General features: G+C 51.9%; 1 protein-coding gene across 1 annotated transcript; it reads right to left on the minus strand.

Annotated features, from left to right (window-relative positions):
- Positions 1–603: 603 nt before the first annotated feature.
- On the minus strand, positions 604–11334 carry DDRGK1 (DDRGK domain containing 1). The gene is made up of 9 exons (XM_045833676.1): positions 11178–11334; positions 9770–9967; positions 8420–8529; positions 8069–8170; positions 4883–5005; positions 4473–4511; positions 1856–1912; positions 1266–1314; positions 604–904 (listed from the first exon to the last, which is right to left on the minus strand). The coding sequence occupies exons 1-9, from the start codon at positions 11266–11268 to the stop codon at positions 738–740; spliced, it is 936 nt and encodes a 311-aa protein (XP_045689632.1). The 5' UTR covers positions 11269–11334; the 3' UTR covers positions 604–737.
- Positions 11335–15007: the final 3673 nt, after the last annotated feature.

The following is a 15007-nucleotide window of genomic DNA, read 5'->3' on the forward strand; positions in this document are numbered from 1 at the left end:
ACACCACTGAGACTTTGTGTCAAAAATGTAGAGCGGAACTCATGTGATGTGCCGTATGAAGCGATGCCCCTGCACGGCATAACTCCGTCCGGCTCCAGCAGGTCCCCCTTTCCTTTCATCTAACCCACAGGCATCTGGCCCAGCCTCTTGCCCTCCATGACCTCCCTTCCCCGGCTCTTAAAGGCTAAGGTCCCTAGGACTCTTCCCTTGGCATGCTCATTAACTCCCTCCCTAAGGGCTCTCAGCCTTCCTTAGGGCTCGGGAGTCCATATAAAAAGTGGTGAGACCTCCCACTCCAGTTAGGGGAGACATGGCCTAAGAGGTTCCTTACTTTTATTCTGAGAAGAGGGAAGGAAGGGGAGAAAGACCTTCTCCAGGCCTTGGGAGACTGGCTTGCAGGGTAGGAAGGAGCATAATAAATGCCCAGTATTTTTTTTAATAAGTGAATGAATAGTTGATAAGAAGGAAACTTCCATCTGCTTCGGTAGGATACTCCGCCCTCCCCCTGACCGCCCCCCACAACGGTACATTTCAAGGCTTAGATTTCACCTGCTCACCTGGGATCCCAGGCCAGGCCTTCTGCCACACCAAGCCACACCAAGCTCAGCAGTACTCACAGGCCTTTAATCGAGAACTGCCTGGCCACGCCCCACCACTGCCCTAGGATGGTGGCCAGGAATAAAGATATACGGTCAGGTAGGCTGTCCCGGCTCTGAGTCCAAGAGAGATGGGCTAGGTCAGGCTGGGGCCTGGGCAGGGGGCTCCCGGCCCCAGGAGATGAGGGAATTGCTGGCCTGGGCAAGCTCAGTGATGGACACCCGGCCCCGCTGCCGGATGAAGTTAGCAACAGCAGCCAGCTCCTCCGGGGTAATGTAGATGAACTTGCCCCTGTCGTCAATCACACCTGTGGGGACACACAGGTTGTGGAGCTGAGACTTCTAGGCCCTCCCCATCTGGCCTGAGAATGCCCTCCCACCCCTTCACAACTGGCTCTGAGCCCTACAGGTGTTCGTGGCCTTTTCTGGCTGCATCCAACCCTGGCTAGGTGTCAAATCAGGCTTTCTTGCCCATCCTGGTCACCCTGAGCCATCCAGGCCCTGGCATGTCCTCCTTCTAACTATGTCCCCCTGCTCAGTGTCCCTCATTGCACAGCGTTCTTCCCACCTTCAGTTATCACCCTGCCCCTGCAGCAAGTCCCTGGAGCCCCCTGTGGCTAGACACTCCCCAAGGTCAAGGCCTGCAGTGATTGAGTCTCATCATCTCACCTGTCAGAGTCCCCTCGGCCAGCAGGTCCTGAATGCGGTTTATGGCATCCTGTGAGGAGAACAATTCTCAGAGCAGAGACAGGCGCTGCCATCCCCAGAAAAGGCACGTGCAACCTCCATGCCACTGCAGCCAAATCTCCTCCTCCCCGCTCCCACGGCTGCTCCCCCACCCAACGTGACTCTGTGCTTCTCATCCGGAGGGGAGAAGGGGAGAAGCAGCTCTGGTCCTGGGGCCCTGCGAGACCCCCGAGAGAGGCACTTTTCCAACCAGAAGAGGAGTGGCAGTGACATTTGGCCATGAAGGCTGGTACAGCTTGTTTGCAAGAGTTGTCAAGGTAACTAGATTTTGGCTGTATTGGTTACAGGGGCTGCTGGAGAGATGGGACTTTTTCTTTTCTCCCCTGCCTGTTCTTCCAACCAGCACAAAGGCAAGATTCTGGGAATGCTCAGAGTCCTACTCTCTGCTCCCACCTGGGTCGGGGCAGGGTGGAGGGAGCGTTAAAACTCTCCATCTTCAGCACAGGCCCCTCTGACAGCCTCGTAGACCCCATGGCCACACTCCAAACAAAAGGCCACTTTGCGGGGCTTACCTGAGTCCGCAGGCCCACCTGGGAAGCCAGGTCTTCCAAAAGCACAACCTTGGACTGCTACAAAGACAGGGAGAAAAGGAGAGAGGCTGAGTGGGCAGATCCCTCCCAGCACAAACTGAGGTTTGCATTCTGATCTGACCTGCTTTGGGGGGCTGGGTAACACCAGAGAGTCCTACGGAAGAGCCTCGGTCCCCTCATACACTCTGCCAACCACCCATATACAGAGACACACACACTCATAAACTCTCCTTCCCCCACTTGTGGGGAGGTATCCGACTACCACCACCAGACCACAGGCCCCATCCGGGACTGGGGACCACACTGACACAGACACACATGGGAAGAGTTGAGCACAATTGCTACCTTCCCCTCTGTAGCCAGGTGTGTTTTTAACATCACAGACAGGCTGGAAGGGGAAGGACCATAAGATGAAGGGAGGGGATGACAGTCATCAAAAGCTATTTTAAAAAACTGTCACCAGCATTTGTGTTGGCTGAGGACCTGCCAGGACAATGCACTGAGAATATGCGGGGTACACAACAGTGACGGAAACACAGCTCCTGGCTGCAGCTCGCGGTCAGGTGGGGAGGCAGGCAAGAGTGTGGATGCGCAGAGAGCGGATGAAAGGCCCCGCTGAGCAGGGGTCTCCGTAGAGGCAGTGTGGCTCATTCCCACCTCGCTTTTGCTTACTGCCCCGGACCCGGAAATCTCCACACTCCTTTTCACCATTGTCTTCACACCACCTGAGGCACTGGGCCCACTCTTAAAATAACTGTTGCTCACACTCTCAGTGCTTTCCGCACACAGCCATCGTCCACGGGCTTCCCTCAAACCCTCAGCAGAAACTTCAATCCAGGGGGTGCAGCGGAGGGCCCAAGGCTGGGTCCTACGCCTGCATCTGCCCCTGCCTCCCCTACAGAGAGCATGCGGCTCGGAATAAGGCAGTCTTTTATGTTATTCTTTCACAGCAAATGAGCTGGGGGAGGAGTGACATGGTGACACCTCCTGGGCTGAGATGGCATGCGACTGTTCTAAATGCCAAACAGAATGTGCAGGCAGGGAGGCGAATGAGTGGCAGTTGGACCAGGGAACGGGTGAGACCAAGGTGACCTGGCCAGCTGGCCTCTACCTACAAAGTAGGTGCTGGGTTCTCAGAGACAGCTTGGAGTGGGAGCAGGAAGTCACCCTAGGTGGTTCCTTTAGATCTACTCTGAGGGGTGCTGGGGCCAAAAGCGTGCTTGGAAAAACCAAACAACCAACCTAGCCCTTATTAGAACAGAGAGTGGACTGACCAACAAGAATAAGCCAGACCTACGCCTCCCATAAACTATGCTGGGCACCAGCTCTGAAATCCTAAAATAAAAGGGCCCACCCCCTTGGAGCCAGGAAGGTGGGTAGGCTGAATTTTGAAAGCCCTCCTTCTCCCTGCAGACAGAACTCTGGGAAAATCAGACAGGGCAGGGTGGAAAGACCTCTGAGGTTCAGAAGACTTTGGAGAACCACCAGAAAATGGCTCCCCCAGAGCCGCTGAAAGCAAGGGGCCTTTTCTTAGGTGGCCGTATAGGATAGTGGGAGCTAAAGCTGACAAAGGAGGGCTTCCTGGGGGAAACGCACAGGACCATGTTGCTGCCCACTGGGTGGATCGGGGCAGAAAGGTCCAAACGGCAGCAGGGACATGTGAGAGGTCCTTCCTGGGCTGCGGCCCTCATTCCCATGCGCCAGGCTGGAGAATGGGCCCCGGCCGGGGCGGGGAGGGGCGGGGAAGGGGCACAGCTTGAAGAAGCTTTCTTCCTCTCGGGCTGGGAGCCCAGCCCCTGGTCGCTGGGAGGCACCTAAACCCTGCTCTCTTTCAGGAGGTGGGATGAGGATTATGCAAGCCCTGGCTCCTTGGCACCTCTAGTTTCGCCCCCACCCGCACTACCTCTGTACTCATTCCCTCAGCCGCCTCTGCACCCCTGAGCTACACTTGCAAACCTCTCGCATCCTTCGTGGGAGATGGGAAGTTGCTTAGCAGCACGGTGGAGCAGGACAGTGCTTACACTTATGCAACCTGGAGCAGCGCCGGGGCAGCCAGCAGACAGAAGGGGACGCACCTGCCACCCCGCCCTCCATCCCCAAAGAAATAGCACTGTCTCCCCCTCACTCCCCAAGACGCAGGCCAGGAACACACGGCAGGGGATGCCACGTGCGGGGCCTCAGTCGAGCGGAGCTTCCGTGTGACAGAACTGACAGGAAACACATGTGAAGAAACTTGAAAATACAGTGACTCACTGAGCGTGGGGTCTGAAGAACAGGAGAACTGTCACACCCGGAGCGTGAGGAAGGAATCAAAGGCTCACACCTCCCACACAGACCCAGGCCCTTCTCCACCGTCAGGGTCAAGAGAAGGCTCCCCTGGCCAGGAGCCTAGCAGTTCCGCCGCTCTCGGTCCTGCTGCCCACTCCTGATGACCCTGAGTGAAACTCCTGCAGTCCCCACTCGGGTCTCCTCTCTCTAGGCCCTGAGGGGAACTCACTCTCTCTCTCTCTCTCTCTCTCTCTCTCTCTCTCTGTCTCTCCCTCTCTCTCTCACACACACACACACGGCAGGAAGCTGATGCCAGGACCAGGCTTCTTACCTTAATGTAGTTGACGAACTCTGTCAGGAAGCTGTGGGACTAGAGGAGCAGAGAAACCAGAGTGAGCATGCCCCTTGCAACGGCCGCAGCGGCCAGTGCCTACCCTCCTACCCAGCTGAGTGCCACCTGCCTGTGTGCCTGCTTCTGTGCCACCCGACCACCTGCATGTGCCACCTGCCCTGGCAAGCAGCACAGCCTCCCACGGTGAGGGTTTTGGAGGCACCTCTTCCAAAGACAAGGCCTCTCACGGTGAGGGCCTGCTGGCCATCATGCCCACCCATCTCTCACGGCCTGACTGGGGGAGCGGGCGAGGAGCAGCGGGGTGCCCAGGATGCAGTGGCCAGCCCTGGGTCTGCCATGGGCCCGCCTTGGTGGAGGCAGGGAGGATTTTGCAGGAGTGGCAGGCCCACCTGCTCCTCGGTCATGGTCTCGCCCACACCCTCCTCCTCCACCACGAAGGCCTCCTTCAGTTTCAGGTACTCCTCGTGCTCCCGCTGGGCCTGGTCCTCCCGGGCTTTCCTCTCCTCCTCCTCCTGTGGACGCAGAGTAGGCAAGAGTCAGGTATCTGGGCATAGGTGCCCACCCCGTCCCTGTTCTGGTCCTTGCTGCCCCGGCAGGGCACCAGGTCATACAGCTTAGCCCTTTCTCAGGGACGGAGCTCCTGTGAGACCCCATCCCTCTGGCCCCCAAGCTGAACAGAAGGCAGGGGCTCCACTTCTCATCAATTCCACCACCTCCCAGACAAATGCTCTCCCTCTCCTTGAAGCCATAACCCCACCCACAGCATCCTCCAGTCATCCCCCGCTCCCCCATGTTCAAATAAATACCCATGCCCCATTCCCTCACCACGCATCCATTCCCCCTCCAGCCTGCAGACCCAGCTCCTCGGGAACAACCCCTGCTGCCGCCTCACCCATGCCCTGGATCCGCCCAATCCAAGGGACAACCATCAGGCCTCACACCCCTGTCCTCTTAGTGGCACTGGGCAGAGCTAACCACTCCCTCTTCATTCCTTGGCTTCCAGACTCCACCATCTCCTGAACTTCCTCCAGCTCCTGGGGCCATTCTTTCCGCCTCCTCCATCACTCAGACCCATCCCTTCTCCCTCCTCCACTCTATCTCCATGCCCACGGCATCAACGACCATCTCCTTGCTAGCGACCGCCACAGCTGTATCCCTGCCCGAATCTCTCCTCTCAGGCACACAACTGCCCACGTGACACACCCACTGGGCCATCACACAGGCACCTCGAATTGAATTATGTTCCAGAAAGACCTTGTGATCTACTCCCCATATGTCTGGTCCTCCTCCTGAGTCCCTGGCTCAGTGAGTCACACAGCCACCTGGCCAGCTGCCCCAGTCAGAAACGAGGCCCCATGTACCACTTCCTTCTTTGACTTCCAGAAAGCTTCTTAGCCCGTCCATGTCATTCCACCACCACCTAGTGCAACAGCCTCCCCCAACCTAACCCATTTTCCAGAGCTCTCAGAAAGATATTTTTAAAACATGAACATGAAGCTCAAGCTGGGGCAGGGAATATACAGGATGAGCCAGAGCATCTTGCAGTGCCAACAGTGAGAAAACAATGAGAAAATGTCACAGGTACACAGGAGCCAGCTAAAGGCACCCCTCACGGCCGAAGCTGGAGCTATCTCAGCAACCAAATAAAGCGGTACTGGATTATAAGACAAAGTAAAAAATAAATAGTCATAAGTCCATGTGGGTAAAAATAAATAACTGAATATATAAATAGAAAAGAAAAGATAAATCTTCTGCACAAAAGAATTCCAAATACTTTTGGAGATGCTCTCCTCTCAAGGAGGAAGGGCCTAACTCCCCACCCCTGGAGTGTGGGCTGCGCAGTGACTGGTTCCTGAAGAAGTGTGGGAAGCGGGAGTAACGTTGTGGTGGAGAAAGGGGCACACACCCAGGTGGTCTAGGTTAACATCACATTGGACGAGTCGAGCTGGTAACAGGCACCACTGATACGCTGTGGTGAGGATGGCACTTCACATGTGGTCTTCCTCCCAGAAATCAACAACCCAGTCTCACCAGGAGAAAAACACCAGCCAAACACAAACTGAGAAACATTCTACAAAAGACCGTATTTTGTCACGTATAAGTGTACTTTTGTGCCCGAATTTTTGAGGGAAAAGTAAGGATGTGCATTATACATGGGTAGTACTAATTCTGTGTCTATATAAATGTTTTTCATTATTTTATTTATGATTATGTGTTAGAAATGTAACTGTAGAAAGCAATAATAATATCCGTATGCAAAATAATACCCTGGAATATAATAATCGATTTTGTTTCTATAAATAAATAAATAAATAAAATAACTGAATTAAAAGATTAAAATGAGCGATTTTCTCCCCTGAAAGTTTGGGCTGAAAACGTGGGTGAGCATTATACATGGGAGCACATTATACATAGCAAAACACACCTTCCCAGTGCTCCTCAAAACTAGCAAGATTATCAAAAGCAAGGAAAGTGTGAGAAATGGTCACAACCCAGAAGAACCAGAGAAGACAGAATAACTAAGTATAATGTGGTGTCCTGGAAAAGAGAAAGGATACTGGGGCTCTGGCTGGGTAGCTAAGTTGGCTGGAGTGTCATCCTAATACACCAAGGTTGTGGGTTCAATCCCCAGTCAGGGCACATACAGACATCAACCAGTGAATGCATAAATAAGTGGAACAACAAACCGATGTTTCTCTCTCTCAAATCGATTTTTAAAAATTTAATTTAAAAAAAGAAGGATACTGGAGGGAAACTAATAAAATCTGAACAATTTGTGGGGTTTACTTAGTAATAATGCATCTATGTTAGTTGGGAGAAATATGCCACAGAAAAATAAGATGTTAATAACAGGGGAAACTGAGTGAGGGGAGAGGTGAAAAACCCTCTGCTAATACGTCGCTCTGCTGTGTTCCGGTGCACCTGCTGCAGCACCCAGAGGCAGGCCTTCCACCATCCAGCCCCGGGACAATGAGCCTAGCCAGAGCCAAAGGCACCAAGCTATGCCAAGCTATGGGGTCTTCCCAGCTGGGTAGCCCTGGCTCTCGCCCTAGATCACATCACATCTTTGTGATGATCCCTTTCTTGGGCACCTGGTTCTCAGAGAGAAGGAAGCATCTGGCAAACAAATGCTCATTAACCACTTTTATTGCAGTGGCCCCCATCCCTGAGCATCTCCTCTATGCCAGGCCCTAAAGAGAACCAGGCTCCAGCAGAGTCTACCATCTCTCACAATGGCCCGTAATGGCCTCAAGGCCCTCAGGATCCAGACCCCAGTTACCTCTTTGGCCCCTCTCCTTGCTATCCCCGCTCTGGCCACTCTCACCATCTCAACGTTCTTCAGGTACTCCAGGTATGTTTGATACATCACATGCATAAAGACTCCCATCTCAGGCTCTGCTTTTCAGTGGCAGCTTTACGCAGGCTGCACCGAGAGCCCAGGGACCAAGTAAACCAGGGCTGGCCCCTGCACCTGGTCTGCGGCCCATCTTATGGGTTGGAGGGGTTGGGGAGCTAAATGGGAAACAAGGCTGCCCAGTCAGGTGTCAGAAGTCAGGATCCAGGGCCAGCCTTACCTTCTGTTCCTCCTCCAGTCGAAGCCGCTCCTCCTCCTTCTTCCACTCTGCCTCACGCTGAGACTCAAGGCGCTTCCGCTCCTCACGCTCAGCTTCCTCTGCCTGGAGAGAGGCCTTCATAGGGGCACATCCCTACCCCCAGCTAGAGCTTACCCAGCTCCCAAACAAGCCAGGACAGCCAATAGGCATGCCTGGGCCAGGCCCCGACCAAGGCTGCAGGAGACAAAGCTAGGGAAGCAGCAAACACCAGCCCAGCATGCAAAGAGCCTCAAGCGGAGGGTTTGCCATACAGGACAGGGAAGGCAGGACCCTTTCCCACTTCCCGAGCTGCTCCCCACTCCTCCTGCTTGCCTCGCGCTGGGCTTTTCGTGCTTGTTTCTCCTCCAGCTTCCGTAGTTTCTTGGTTCCAATTTTCCCTGACAGGTGAGTTTCTGCTGGCTTCTCGCTTTCTTCCTCATGGGCTGAGTGTGGTCAGAGAAAGACACTTCAGGTCCTAGCTAGACAGGACCAATGATGATAGGTCCACCCTACCCTTTGTCCCTGTCCTCATGGGTGATTCCCCTTCGACCCACCTGCAAATATCATCAGCCCAGCTCTGCCCTCCAGAGGCATCAACCATGAATGCAGAAATTCAAACCCCAGGTGTACGTGTGTTAGAGGTGGTGGTGGGGTGAGGGGTCCATGGAGCAAGGGAGGAGATGATAACTTTACATGCTGCATAGCCACAGAAGAAGGCACCAGGTTCTAATAGCTGGATGTCTGTGAATCACAGACAGGTCAGTCTGGGCTTTGCTAAATTCTCAGCTTTCAGTCTCTGAGCCAAAGCTCCAGGGAAGGATAGCCCTAGGGGAAATTTATCCCCACACCCCCCGCCCAACCCACCTCAAATCTCAAATCATCCTCACTGCTAAGGGTTCTGGACTCAGTCGCCAGCCAGGGTTATCCCTTTGACCCACCAGACCCAAGGCAAAGACAGCCCAAACCCCAGGATTGCCCCAGGGCCAAAAACGCTGAAAGTTAAAGACCCTCTGATTCCTGAGAAGCAATGATGTTAGACTCAAGTCTGAGCCAGGAGGGATGGTGCAACAGAGGGCCTCTTTTTTGAGCCACAGGAGCTAATTTCCAAGGGTACAGGAACAAAAGGCCTAAATGTCGCCTCCTCAGGCTCAAGACAGCTGTGGAGCACTGGAGAGATGTTCTTTCCTATAATCCCAAGGGCTCTGTTGGGCTCCCAGGACCAGGGATATAGAGGCCTCTGTCAAAAGGATATCTCTATCCTCAAACTCTTCTTCTGGGGTTATGGCAACTGGACTCCAGACTGCAGGAACTCTCAGCCAGGAACTCTGGCCCTGGGGTGAGGCCCTCAGGAAATGAGTGTGCCCACACCAGGAAGAGTACTGGGATATGATGACTGAACTGAGGAACTCCTTTGGTCAATTTAAAGACCCCTGCCCTCCTGCTTCGACATTGAGAACCCAAATGAAGGAATAGGGTGTTGGTCCAATGGAATAGGGGTCAGGATCTAGAACTTCTGGCCCCTAGGACCAAAGGCTGGTTCCCAAGTCTGGCCATACCTCACCCTGTGGCTCCCAGACATCCCTCCCACACTGTGGCTTCACACCCTACTCTTCCACCCAGCTTTTGGGGTCCTCTCACCCCCTAAGCCAGTTCTCTTCCCCTCCAGGATGTGGCCCTGCTCACCTGGGATGATGACCTCCTCCTCATTCTCATCCACCTCAGACCTAGCCAATCGCTGGGCTTGACGCTGGGCCTGCAGGCGACTGCCCAGGTCCCTGCGGCGCCGGGGTCTACCCCCAGCCCTCTGATCCTCGGGCTCCAGGGGCCGAGGCTGGGCCGCTCGGCCTGCTGCCTCTTCATTGTGCAGTGGCTCTCCACTGGCTGTAGGGAAGAGAGAAACCGTAATGCTGTACAGCAGCCCGACCCACCTGATGGCAGGGCAGCAACATCCTACAAGTCTCATCCTCCTCAACTTCCTCCAGGCTCCTGATGGACACAGCACAAATCCCAGCTTCTCAGACCACTGGGGCCTTTACAACCCAGACCCACACCTTGGTCCTATGCAGCAAGATCACCCTTTCCCTCCTGCCTGTGTTGATATGTTTCTCTTCAAGATCCCACCTTTCCAGCTGGCCCACCAGATTACCACCTTGATGGGGCAATATGGAGCTGAAGCTCTACCTCCTCCAGGAAGCCCACTCTGACCACTCCAGACCTCACTCAAATGCCCACTGCAGGACTGCATTTATTTCTTGCCTAACATCATCTGCCATGGTTTTATCTGGCATCACAACCAGAGAGGTCACCTATGGGCTGTCTTTTCCTCCCAGGAAGATTTGCTGGCTATCTGCTTTACCTCAGTGTCCCTCTCCTCCCCTGAGAGCAAGCAGGTGCTCTGAAGTGGCTTGTGGGCCCAGAGAGGGGGAGAGGCATTAAACACACAGCCATATGCTGACAAGAAAAGGGGGTGGGGTGGGGAATGACAGGTGTGTCTGTTCTATGCCCTGGCCGATGAATGACATGGCCTTCTGATCAGAGTGCAGAACAGGGAGGAGGGTGCATGGGTGTCCCCTTGAGTGGAGAGAGCTTCAGGCAGTTCCCTGGAGCTGCCTCCTGCTCTCTCCAGCTCGTGGGTAAGCAGAAAATACTCTAGTGCTCCCTTCTTGGCTCTGGAGTCAGCCGGGGACGGATGGAAACTCCTGCGACTTCTCCAACGGGCTCAAAGGAGCATCGCCCCATTGAGAGACAGCAGCGTGTGTCAGCCACGGCCTAGCCCCCTCTGGGTGTGTGTAGGTCTGCAGTGCCAGGGGGCAAGGACAAGGATGGGGCGAGGCTGCCTTTTGGGACCCGGAGGAAGGTGTAGGGACGCAGCCATCCCATGTGCGGGTTCCAGCACTGCTGCTCCAGCTCCCAGTGAGTCCCCCTTCTCGCGGGTAAGCGCCAGCATTAGAGCTCAGCCAGGCGCCCAGATCCTCGTCAGCGCCGCCAGCAATGCCGGCGCATGCGCAGGAGCCGCGGCTCCACGGCCTACCAAGGCTCAGGAAGTCAGAGAACGCGGCCCTACAGGCCCTGGCGCGGTGGCATCTCTTACCTGCTGCCGCTTGGCCCCGTCTGCGAGTCAGGAAGAAGATAAGGCCGACTAGCAGAGCCGCCGCCACCAGGTACACCACCGGGGCTACCATGACGACAGCTTCCAGGTGGGACCTGCGCGTCCACCTTCAAGCCCGGAGACTCCCAAGCCCCGCCCACCGCCCGTACGACCCCTCCCGTTTCCCATCCTAGACTCCGCCCACCACTCTGGGCCCCGCCCAGGCCGCGCGTTTCATGGGGACCTTAGTTTTTCATTTTAAAATGAATTTTGGGAGCATAAAAAAATACTTGGAAATCAGTGGAAATCATTACAAACGGTTATATGCAGTGTGACAATATTAATATATGTCTTTAAGGCACTAAACAATACCATATAGTGTTTGTGGAAACATATACACATATGGAAAAAGTACAAAAAGATACTTGGGAATAACACATACCAACTTCAGGATAACGATTACCTTTGCGGAAAAAAGACGATGTATAAGGTTAACGGCAGAGGTACGTTTATCTGTGACTTGATTTTGTTAAAAGGGTGAGGGGAAGAGACCAAATCTTCCATTTAAATGGTGATATATTTTTGTACTCAGACCTACCAATTTTATATGTATTTTAAAGTAAAATTAGCTTTACTAGGTTGTACAAAAATTAGTGATCCAGTTTCCCATAGTTAGCTCTTGGAAATTACCCACAGGGAATTTAAATTCCCCTTTAATTCTTAAGAATCTATACAGGAAGCTGGAGACAAGTTATACTTCAATAAAGTTGTTTTAAAAGAAACTGCACATAGGCTCTTTCCAGCCGGCGCCAAGCCATGGGCATCTCTCAGAACAAATGGCACAAGCGCCGCAAGACCAGGGGCAGGAGAAAGCCCTACCCACAAGAAGCAAAAATATGCGCTGGGGCGCCCTGCTGCCCACACTAAGATTGGCCTTGACCGCATACCACATAGCCCGCGTGCAGGGAGGCAACGAGAGGTACTGAGCCTTGAGGCTGCACGTGGGCAGCTTCTCCTGGGGCTTGAGTGTGGTGTGCACAAAACAAGGATTATGGATGTTGTCTACAAGTATCCAACAACAAGCTGGTCCATACCAAGACCCTAGCAAAGAACTGCATCGTGCTCATTGACAGCACACCGTACTGAGAGTGGTAGGAGTCCCACTAGGCACTGCACCAGGCCTCAAGAAGGGAGCCAAGCTGACTCCTTAGGTGGAAGGGATTCTCAACAAAAAAAGATCAAAGAAACTCAGAAGTATGATGAAAGGAAAAGAATGCCAAAATCAGCAGTTTCTAGAGGAGCAGTTCCAGCAGGGCAAGCTTCTTGTGTGCATCGCGTGAAGACCAAGCCGATGGGGCCAAGCAGATGGTTATGTGCTAGAGGGCAAGGAGCTGGAGCTCTAGCTGAGGAAAACCAAGGCCCAAAATGCAAATAAATCCTCATCCCTCCTGTCTTAGCTCATGTAATGAAGGTGCTTATTCTAAAACAAACAAACAGACACACAAACAAAAACTAGGACAGAATGTAAACTCAAGATTTTTTAAAAAGCAAATAACTACTGGGAATTTGCTATTAAAGTAGTATGAAACCTTTTGTGTTTGTGATAGCATGAAGATTCCAGGACCAATGGTGTAAATGGCAGAGGTGGGGGGGATATGAAAAAATATGACATGTTAATATCTATTAAGTGGAAATTATTACAAATGCTTATGTGCAGTGTGACGACATATGTGTATGTTTTAAAACCACTAAACAGCTCTGGCTGGTGTGACTCAGTGGATTGAGCACCAACCTGCAAACCAAAGGGTCACCGGTTCGATTCCCAGTCAGGGCACATGCCTGGGTTGCAGGCCAGGTCCCCCATAGGGGGTGTTTGAGAGGTGACCATACGTAGATGTTTCTCTCCCTCTCTTTCTCCCTCCCTTCCCCTCTCTAAAAAATAAATTTAATAAATCTAAAGAAACAAAATAAAGCCACGAAACAATACCACATTGTTAAATTGGAATGGTGGGAACTTGAACATCTATTTTATTATTTTCTGTAAGTTTGGAATATTTCATAATTTACATTTTAAATTTTAAACAAGCAAAGTGGGCAGGATAGATTTCATTAAAATAGCTAATGTTGATAAGTTAGGTTATGGGGGCTTATTATAGTACTATTTTCTCTTTTCTTGTAAGTTTGTCATTTTTGTATAAGTATGAAATTTTCCATAATAAAAAGTTTTTAAGTACAAGTTAGCCCTGGTTGGGTAGCTCAGTTGGTGCGAGCATTGTCCAATACACCAAAAGGTTGTGGGTTCAATTCCCAGTTGGGGCATGTGCCTGGGTTGTGGGTTCAATCAACTAGGGACCTGCCCTGGTTGGGACATGTGCAGGAGGTGACTGATCAATGTCTCTCTCTCTCTCCTCACCCTTCTCTTTTGCTAAACTCAACAAAGAAAAAAGAAAAAAAAAGTGAAGTAGCCCCAGCCAAGTATCTCAGTTGGATAGAGAGTAATCCCAATAAGCCAGGTTGCAGGTGTGATCCTCAGTCAGTGTACACATGAGAATCAACCAATGAATGCAAAAATAAGTGAAACAACAAATCAATGTTTCTCTCTCTCCCAAATGAATAAGTTAAAACACATTTTTAAACTTTACATATTTTCATAATTTGCATGAGCTCAGAATGTTTCCTGGAAGGGCAAAACAAACTGTCAATAGAGATAATTCCTCCTGTCGCCTCAAACAGATACCATTTTTTTTTGCCTTTCATTTGTAGTGCTTGGGTTCTCAGAGTCCTGGACCCCAAGCATGTTGCTTAAGGTTCATGGGCAGACAGGAGGGGCTGAGAAACAGCAGGAAGAGCCATCTTCCTGGTCCAGGGAACAGAACAGCATTGGACTTATGGCGGTAGCAGTGGGGGTGGAAAGATGGGAAATGATTTGAGGACTGTTTCAGAGGTAGAACTGATAGGACTTGACAAGTTCCTTCGAGGGCAAGAATCATCTTTCTTTGGTTGACTAGGTTTCCCCAACTGAGGAAAGTGTGATTCTAATGACATTTCCAATCCTGTTCCTTACTAAAGGAGGTAAAAATTCACACATTTTAATTCTAGCATAGTTTATTGAATGAATTAATGAATGATGCAATCTCCTTTCTTTTTGTTTAGAGCAACTAAGAACTGGACTGTCTATAGGTTGACTCAACAATTAAGTGAACTAATCAGTGCATTTCTTTTTTGGTTTTGTTGCCTAAGAGGATTTTCTGACACTTGCAACCAAGAGTCCTGACTAGAGATCACACATACACAAACTTCTGTTCTCTCCTCAAGCTCTTGGGCTCCAAAGCCTTCAAATTTACAGCAAGGTCTATCTATTGAAACGGAATATCCATTCACAATACTCTCCCAGCTTATTAACCCTTTGTGAGCTCCCACAGCTAGCTGTGACTGATCAGCCACCCCAACCTAGGTGGGTCTCTCAGCACCCAGCACTCCCAGGGTCGTTGCACTGACCATAGCACATGGTACTACTTGTCTGTGGTACACCAGATGCCTGTATCCAGTCCCTGACAACTCCTCCTAGCATAAGGGTGTAGCTGAAGCTTTCAACAGCCAGAAGGTCAGCTTTGGTCAGGGAAACCTCCTCTGCCGCTCCACCTCCCTGAGGATTCTCTACGATTTCATGAAGAAGGAAAATAGATGACACAGAGAGAGGGCTACCCACTGCTTGATTCTAACCCACTACTTCCAAAATCAACTCCACGGAGCTTCACAAATCACACTGTGGAAAGGGTATTGACGTAGAAACTTTAGGACCTGCCCCAGAACACAGTAATGCCTTTTAGCCT

This window comes from Phyllostomus hastatus, unplaced genomic scaffold (genome assembly GCF_019186645.2).
Source record: "Phyllostomus hastatus isolate PE091 unplaced genomic scaffold, TTU_PhHast_1.1 phas_contig_17, whole genome shotgun sequence".
In the NCBI taxonomy this organism is placed as follows: Eukaryota; Metazoa; Chordata; class Mammalia; order Chiroptera; family Phyllostomidae; genus Phyllostomus; species Phyllostomus hastatus.

Excerpts from the sequence above, each read along its gene's own strand:
- DDRGK1 (XM_045833676.1), bottom strand. The coding sequence starts at position 11,268 with ATGGTAGCCCCGGTGGTGTACCTGGTGGCGGCGGCTCTGCTAGTCGGC. Across the intron at positions 8,171-8,419 it reads CACGAAAAGCCCAGCGCGAG|GCAGAGGAAGCTGAGCGTGA; the intron begins GCAAGCAGGAGG and ends GCCTCTCTCCAG. Across the intron at positions 1,913-4,472 it reads AGTTCGTCAACTACATTAAG|CAGTCCAAGGTTGTGCTTTT; the intron begins GTAAGAAGCCTG and ends CTGTCTTTGTAG.